Below are 9,423 nucleotides of genomic sequence, written 5' to 3'. Positions count from 1 at the left end.
CCGTCGTCTGTTTTTCCAACTCTAGGAGTCTTCAAGGCCAGAGTGAATAGGCATTTGCTAAGTAAGCGTGATCCACCCTAGACCACATCGTCACTTACCATCACGTGAGATTGTGGTCAAACGCGAGCCTATATTATTAAAAAAATCATACTTCCACAAACTTTTGTAATCTCAGACGGGTGTACAGTCATGAGCAATATAATGTACTTACCTACTTTAGGACTCTGTTGCACTAACATAATTTGACATTTAGTGAGATTTACAGTTCAATTTGTCAAAAAAGTTAATGTGACCGTATAGTGATTCGAAAGATATTGCTCGTTTTTACTTCGAAATGTTGTAAAGTTTATACAACAAAAAATCGTGAATGATTGGGCTGGTAGACAAATGCCAACACTTAGTAGGCGTAGTAGTTCAGATTTTGTGGGTACATTACATTAATTCCGTACTTTATTCCATTATATGAAATGACTAGTTCACAAGCAGTCAAATTGAATATGACCAAACGTGGAAAACAATTGAATAGCCGCTTTATCAATAATAAATAAACAATCGGTAAATGTGTGTTCAAGTATTCGTCAGCCAAGGTAAGTTGAATCGCATTGTTTGATATTTGGATTAAATTTTGCTTGGCTGACAAACACTTAAACAAACTTTGACCCCTTGTTTATGTTTTATAAATAAAGCGGTTTTTTTTTTTGGATTTTTTAGTATCTTGTAATGTAGAAGTTATTTTCGGGAAAGAAATTCATTTCCCTACGTAATAATATCTAGTGGTTAGGGTTCCAAACACTGTGATCGTTGTTAGGAATCGTTACGTGATATTAAGCGGAAACTTTTTATGGACCTATTACTAAATGGGGTCCGGCCATATTTCAGCTCTATATTAGCTGAATCAGGACTATTCCACTTAGGAGATACCCAGTTACTACTACTAGAGGAATAAGCGCAGTCAAGTGTGCGAAAAGTACCTGGGTATGGAATATTACTGTTGAATTGCATTGTAGAGGTGAAAATTAAATGGGCACATAAAGTTTTCTTTTGATGTGACTTATCGTAGAGCTGCCGCAAATGACATTAACTATTCACGCACCGCGTGTCGGGGAATATCTGTTTCAAGAAGAATGGAGGTGTCAACAGCGCGGGTCCTCCGAACTCCTGCGGGTACTTGAACAGCAGGAAGAACGCCAGGTGCCCGATCAGGATACCGAGCAGCTCCATCACTCCACCTCCACTAGGTTGAAAGCCAGCAACACCCACGGCAGGTACATGGCCTTGAACCGCGTGCCGAACCAGAATGACACAATCACGTCCTTGTTCAACTGGCACCACTCGTACAGCACCGACAACACCATAGGGTCCATTAGAATAGGCAAGCTGACCAAAAGTCACTACTTCTACATGCTACTGTTTAACTGGGTGTGCTTAACTACTTACAATATACTTACTAGAATACATATATAATCGTTACATGAGTCATGTCAGGGGCCTTTGGCGGCTCAATAATAACGATGACGAACACTAAGAAGACTAAAGTACAATAAAATTATTAGAAAATAATTTTATTAGCGACCTCCGTGGTCCAGTGGTTGAGTGCTGGGCTCACGATCCGGAGGTCCCGGGTTCGACTCTCGATGGGGACATATCACAAAAATTACTTTGTGGTCCCTAGTTTGGTTAGGACATTACTGGCTAATCACCAGATTGTTCGAAAGTAAGATGATTCGTGCTTCGGAAGGCACGTTAAACCATCCCGGTTACTACTTACTGATGTAAGTAGTCGTTATATGAGCCATATCAGGGGGCTTTGGCGGCTCAATAGTAAACCTGACATCAGGGTTGATGAGGTTGGTACTCCACCTCACAAACCACACGATAGAAGAAGATTAGAAACAAAGCAAGTGGAAGCAAAAAAAAAACCAAATGTGCATCTAATAATATCTAAACAAACATTCACGAACGTTTCTTGGTGATGAGCGCCTTATGACATGGTCTTTGGTAAAAATATTGGTATATTTGTAGAATGGGCAAAATCTTATTTAAACTAGAACCGAAATAATTTTAAAATACCCCGTACAGCCAAGATAAACAAGCTAGTTGATACTTCTCAAGCAAATCGTGGGTCGATGTCCATAAAAGTTCACAAATCGAGTAGTAAAACCTCCAACTTCAGGAGTCTTCCCCACTTGGCTTCTAGTAAAACTCGGAGTATCACCAGCCTAGCGGAGATCCGACAAAGTTGGGCCATTGCCGACAAGTTTAATACGACTTTCGCGGTTTTCCAGACGTTATCTTTATAAAATCGACGGCATGTTTTTCTTTCCTCCTTTACGTCTGGTGGATGTTATCTTTGCAAAGTATAACATTACGGTTTGATGGTTTCACTGTTTGGAGGAACTTGGAGTGATTCTTCGGCTGTGAGGTAGTCATGAATAGAATATTAGGCAAGAAGTGGAGTGTAAGAGAGAGTAAAGCGAAGGGTAAGAGTCACTAAAGGGTGAAGTCACTGTGGTCCAGTGGTAAACTGGCTTGCTTCTCAAACGGGGTATGCCAGCTCGAACCCCGGTACAGGACTTGCACCAACGAGTTATTAATTATCTTAAGTGCAATTTTGACTAACACAGTTGGTTGACGTAAATATAATAGAAAGCTCGGTGAGGTGTGGTGCTGACTAACGCAATAGGGATAGAGTCGTGAGATTATGAACCTGAGAGTCTCTAAAGACTTAATTATTATAATACGAAAATAATGTACGTAACTAAATAGATATCAATCAGCTAACAACACCCACTTCAACGATTTTTATTCACAAAAACGCAATTTTCCTTAGTAAATATTTGAATTAAGCTACCATCGTATTATGTCGAATTGAATGGAAAAGAAGCCTTTTCAATTACACTCGTATTAACAGAAGCGGGCTATCAACAGGGAGGTACGATCGGACCTAATGATGTTTTTCTTTTAACGACAACAATAAAAATACAAATAGCCGTGAGGCCATTCAGACGAAAATTGACTAAACGCGGCACGTGGTCCGCTTTTGGAGAGGAATAGCTGTGTGAGGATACAAAACATTTGATACCCCCGCACCCTGCTGAAGCCTTTGCCCTCTGTTGTGTTCAGTCGCACGAGATCGTCCGTCGCGAGCGGACGTCTCTTCGGAACACGAACTTTGTTACGTCACTCGATAACCCGAGGGTGATATTCTGTAGATCGCTGATAATAAGTGGCTTTATTTAAATTGGTTTAGTATGGTGATTCGGTAAATTTGGTGAGATGGTGCGCAGGAGGGAAGTCAGGCGTGTGACATTCACGCATATTTGCACCACGATATTGTGGTTGCTCACCTGCATCGAAGGTAAGTTTTAACGTTATAAGGGTCACATTGGGCACAGAAGGGGTAGATTGGACATGGTTCAGTTGTCGTGACTGTTACAACGTCTCGTGACCTTTCTAAATGACGCTGAGTTTTATATCCTGTTTAAAAGAAATTCGTATTCTATTCACATCGTTTTCTGTTACGAATTTGTGGGAATTTTTAATGATGCGAATAAGGAACTTCTGGGTACGGGCGGACCGTGATTATGTTTAATTGGTGACTTTTTATCGGAAAATTGGATAAAGATGTTAGATTTCATTAACAGAGATGGTATTTGGAATCACGTCTTTCTTCAATCGCTATTTTAGTGGATTGTTCTTTTTTATTTTTTGTCGATAATTCGACACTTTATTACATTGCATTTGTACGCTAGTGAGTATTTTTTGTGGTTTTAGGTACCTATAATAATTATTAAATAAAAATTCACTATAAAAGACTATGGTTTCCTCGTCGTATTTTATACCTAGTTTGAAGTGCATTTAAACTAAATTAGGACTATGAAAAAAAAACAACCAAAACTAACATAAAAAACTTGACATATAACCATCATAATTAAAATGATTGGGTCAAAATTACATTATCTATTTGTTCAAAAACAAATCAATGAAAAACAGTCTATAACTTAATGTCTAAATTTTTATCGTAAAAAAGCACTCAACAAAATCGAATCCGCTGAGCCTAAAGATGCGATTAAGCTTTTATATGAACGAAGTACTTTTTCCAATAAACGGGCACTGCCAATATCAAGGGATTATGAACCGTATAAAAGAAGCAGATTATATGTATCGGTAGTAATGTAACGTGAACCTTATTTTTTATTCAATTCATTGAATGGCTCCGGGCCAAAAGACCCATGAGTGATACATAACGGGTTTTGTAATTGGGATTTCACAGGGGATAAGTGTTCGTTTTGATTGAGAAAGGGATGCTTAGATGGTTCGGTCATGTAGAGAGAATGATTAGAAGTAGACTTACGTAGATTTTTTTTTTTTAAAGAACGTCTAGGGCCCTGTGCCGTGGTTTTTCATGCAGCTTCTTTTCCCCGGCTATACAGGGTGTGAGAAGCTGCAGTAGTTTTAGGTGGATGAGACGTTCGTTATGTAAAAATTGACAATTCAAAGTGTAACTATGTTAGCTACTGAATAAAGATATTTTTGAATTTTACAAAAAAGATTTATGACGAGGGTGTAAGTGGTAGAGTTGGAAGAGAAAGGCCTAAGCGTAGATACTGGGATCAAATCCAATTAGTTTTAAAGACCCGGTCAAAAGTACACTAAACCGACGAGCACGTATGAATACTTTTGTTAAGAGTGGAAGAAGGTAAAGAGGAGTGTCAAGATCGTAGAAAGTGGAATTCCGTAATCTCTGCCTACCCCAACGGGAAATAGGCGTGATCTTGGTTATGTAGTAATGTAACGTCCCGGCCAAAAGAGCCGGAGCTACATAACGGATTTTGTAATTGGGTTTTTATAGGGGATAAAAGTGTTCAGAGTATCATGTAATAAAATGGGTTCATTGAGTCTCTCTCCATATGTTAGATTCGTACAATGTTATATATTATTATGATTTACTTTATTGATATTGTTCAATAAAATCAGCATTCAAAGATTATCATGCTTTTTAGGGTGGTTTTTGGGATTTGGGCAGAAGGCAAGTGTTACAATTAGGTGTAGTGTTCCTAGTGGCTGTAGAGGGCTGGTTGTCTAAGGATGAGGATTGCAGTAAAAAATGTCCGGAGTGCCAAAAACTCACTGAATTTAATTTAAATTTGTACAAACCAAAAAAAGTAGTTCAATGGAGCTCAAGAACAACGGAAGGGACGCGACAAATGTTGTCATTACAATAAAATTAATTTTTAAATATTTAATTTATTATATTTAATGTTATGGTTGCCAAGAGCAATAGAGAAATCACTGTCCATTTTTTCCCTAAAAAGTAGCACGGAGAGGAATGCTATACCGTCAAGAGCGTGGCTCTTAAATTAGTGATGATGATGCTGCAAACACTGTAAATCAATATTATTCGCGTAAAAGCATAAATATCCTACAATCTTTTGTCGTTTTGCAAATATCCAGTTATAACTTGTGTATGTAGCCAACTTAGGTACGTAAGTTATAACTGATTACAACCGGATATTTGCAAAAAGACACAGGGCCCTAGTATATTTTATTTCATTCCGGTGTTCGAAGAACTTTAAGTTCATCAAAGAATATAATCTAACACTGATTTTATTGAACAATAAAAATAAGTCTCTCTTGTCACGTAGGTCAGCTGGAAGAAATCTCTTTGTTTAGAGATAAGCTTGCCTGTACTATCTGTTTTCTTTGTATGTTTCTTGTGTCTGTTTCATTGTGTACAAATAAATAAATAAATAAATAAAATAAAAATAAAGTCATATTACGTTTATTAGTTCGAAGAACCACCATTTATCGAATTTATAACGGAGCTAAGTATATAAACAAAACATTAGCGTTTATAAACTCTACACAATATATAAATGATATCATACTCCCTATGCCCCTCCACCATTGAAAATAGAAAAAAAAATCGCCGATGACAAACGAAATCATCATCATCTGCCTAGAGATATTCTGTTTTTGCGGGGTCCGCTTACCTAACCTGAAGATTTGACAGGTCCAGTTTTTTTACAGAAAAGACTGTCTGTCTGATCTTCCAGTTCCAACCAGAAGGGAAACCAAACAATAACAGGATAAGATCGCAGACCCTGAAAATTTCTCGGGAATGTGTGTTTCTTCACGATGTTGCTGAGTGGGTATATGAATGCAAATACGACTTTGAAAACAATTTCGAAAATTATTAGTTTAGGCATGTGCTGGTTTTGAAACCTGCTACCTCACTATGAATAAAGCGTTTTTCCCAGTTGGCTACCAATGCTCCACGGGTATACTCTTTATAGAGTTAAATAATAAAATGTATCATGAGCCAAAACGATCCAATATTTATTTCCTGACAAGTTTTAATGACGGGTATTTCAGTTAACCCAGTTAATTATAGCGCGTAATTTTGTTTTTCGTATCAACTTTATTTTATTTTTGTACGAAAACTTTACATTGTAACTTGTTACATTCCATAATTTTATTTAGATTGTAATTAAGTTTATCAAAAGTGGGTCATGATTGTAGTGGGAATAAAGTTGTGGTCTAGGTTGTGGCCTCTGTTTGAGTAAATTTCCCAATTTCAAAATTTTTCTCCCAATGTTTGAGTAAGTTTATTTTATTATTTTTGAAAATAACTTGTAATTATTTTTGTTTATTGTTGTTTTTAACAACATGATTGTGATGATTAACAGTTGAATACCGTTTTTTTTTCCTTTTCCTCTAGAAGAGAAGTGAGAAGAATCCGTAAATAACAGATTCATAATAAATGCTCTTTACTGACAGAATCTTCTTTTAACGAGAAGAAAGAAGCAAAATACTCGTATTTCGCTCTTAAACGGAAGTAATGTCTGACTTCGTAAATATCGAAAAATGGAAACTCTCCTTATCATTCTGAGAGTTTCAGAGTTACAAGTTTATAACGATATGATATTTGAATTTCGAATACTTTCGTAATTCAACTTAGTTTATTTTATCAGATTATTACGTAATTTTATTATGTCAAATTCGATCTATCAATATCAAGTGTGGTTGCATGTCTTCTGAGAGCTGGGGTCATCATAACTCAACGAGTCTCCAAGGCCACGTCGCTAGCGACGGTCGCAAAATAGTGCATATTGAAATGTACGCCAAGGTTGACGACACTTTGGTATTGTATCTGTATCTCTACCCACCTCTACAGGAACTTATAAGCTTGAGGTATGTCTTGATGTGTCATGTTATTATGTAAATAGAATTGCGTGTAGATACATGTATATACCTGTATGTATTTTACGGATTGCAAGCCATAATTTAAGGGTATTCTAAATAGTATTAGTTGATGCGTTCAAAAACAAACATCCATACCTACATATAGATGACATCCATCGTAAGATGAACTAAGTAGGTACCCACACCTCACCGAGCTTTCTGTTACATCAACGTGATGGGTGGTGAGCCGTATCGCCGTCTATGACGGCCGAGCCAAGCTGTCAGTGAAAACTGCACTTAAAATAAATGAATAACTCATTGGTGCAATTGCGGTACCGTATATAAACATCTTATATATATTATATCTATAGAATATACAACACATAATACATACATAAACTTACGATTATTTCCCACCGGGGTAAGCAGAGGTCATGGAATTCCATTTGCTTCGATCCCGACATACTACTCTCGCTTCCTCCACATTAATCAATCGTTTCGTACACACACGCCGGTTCAGAATAGATCGCATTTTATCTTTTCTAAGGACATTCGCAATTTGAACACAAATTAAATGTTATGTTTATACGATATCCCCTCTCGTTTTATGGATATTATCTACATTTATAATAAAACGATTAAAATAGACCATAAAGGTGTGGAAAGTTTGACATTAAATACATCGTATAGGCCTGTGTCCAGTAGTACGGCGTACCTTTATAGTATTTTAGTCATCCATTGGGATGACTCGCTCAAAATATTTCTCATATTTTCTCACAACTTTCTCATTACAAACACTCCCCTCGCATAACTCACATACTATTCAACAACAAACTTAAATAACATTTGTTGTGCAAACCGTAACTGGCCTCTCCACGCATTCTCTTTTACGAGACTTGGTAACTTTTCGCGTGAACGCAAGTTTATTCGGCTACCTGTATCAGCCCTTGCGGCATGGGTCATCGCGCGCGACGCGACAATTATCGTGGGCCAGGGCGAGACTAATATAGGCGAATAAAGTTTCTTTTACTATTCATAATTATGAAAAAACTGTTACAGTTGACGTTTGACCACAATCTCACTTGATGATAGTGAATATGTGCGGTAGTAAACAACCCTGTAAATGCCTATTCACTCTTGGCTTTAAAATTCCAAGATTGTAATGAAACAAAAACACAGACTTTATCTCTAGTCTCGAATATTTTAATGAACCGGAAATACAAAAGTTATAGGTTATTTCACCACTCCTACGCTGTTCTTGTTATTATAAAGAATGGGGATTTATTAATTTATTTATTTACGTAGACACCAGCATTTGCTGCATCTATTTCTTGAGGCTCTCGTTAAGTATCGCGTCGCGAGCGATGGCGCAATTCATGCAGACTCCGCAGGCAGAAATTCAAACACAGATGGAACATAACTTTCGGCAAACGCTGGAAATATGTTAGGGTCGTCACGTATCTGATTTTTTCTGCTCCGCTTTGTGACCTTGTGAACGAACAAAATTTATTCCTTACAAAGGCTTCTGTGGCATAAGGGAGGGAGGAGCCCAGGTTCGATTCCCAGCCGAGTTAATTTATGAAATGAACCTTTTGGCTTTGACGCGGGTTTGGTTGCGCCTCCACCTCGCAATAAATTACATATATTATGTTATGTGGAGAGGTTGGTCAAAATGTAGAGAGTACTAAGAAATATACATTAGTAGAATAATCTATACATAGGCAGAAACCATTTTGTTCTAATACATTAAAAAATAACACTAAAGTAGTTTTCCGATACCTCACTTACCGAACTATAAATCAAGTGTCAACAGTTCGGTTTGACGTCATGACCGAACTAACGTGACAAAATTAGCTTCAGTTTTTTGGTAAGTAAGTACCAGATAAAACAACTGAAATACTAAGACTAAAGTAAGACAATAAAATCGGTATATTCCAACTCTCACAAGCCGCTGAAACCCACGTTAAACATCGATTATTATGTGCCTATAGATAGAAAAGTATTTTTGTAAGCGAACTTAAGAGATACTCGTATATTATCTGTCTTTGAAAGTTGTGGGTAGTCGGATATCAACTGTCACATTATTGGCAATAGTACGAGGAAATATGTCTACAAAAAAGGAAGTCGGTAAGCCAACATAAAAATACTAGCTCTCCCGCGACTTTGGTTGGCCTTCGGTTAAATATTTTTCCCTCCCCTTAGGGAAAATCAAATCAAAGTATACTTTAATGCACAAAA

The 9,423-nt window shown here is 37.2% G+C and overlaps 1 protein-coding gene and 1 pseudogene across 1 annotated transcript in view; one reads left to right on the top strand and one right to left on the bottom strand.

Moving 5' to 3' along the window:
* Positions 1–1,077: 1,077 nt before the first annotated feature.
* On the bottom strand, positions 1,078–1,388 carry LOC126366467 (derlin-1-like; annotated as a pseudogene).
* A 1,745-nt stretch (positions 1,389–3,133) lies between these two features.
* The window catches only part of LOC126382401 (uncharacterized), an 85,504-nt gene continuing 79,214 nt past the window's right edge, over positions 3,134–9,423 (top strand). The window contains exon 1 of the mRNA XM_050032250.1: positions 3,134–3,358. Within this exon, the coding sequence (XP_049888207.1) occupies positions 3,277–3,358 (82 nt within the window). The 5' untranslated portion in view covers positions 3,134–3,276. The remainder of the gene's footprint in view (positions 3,359–9,423) is intronic.

Source organism: Pectinophora gossypiella, chromosome 4 (assembly GCF_024362695.1).
Source record: "Pectinophora gossypiella chromosome 4, ilPecGoss1.1, whole genome shotgun sequence".
Taxonomy (NCBI): domain Eukaryota; kingdom Metazoa; phylum Arthropoda; class Insecta; order Lepidoptera; family Gelechiidae; genus Pectinophora; species Pectinophora gossypiella.
The sequence above is the reverse complement of the archived record's forward strand: the minus strand, read 5'-3'. Positions and strand labels throughout refer to the sequence as shown.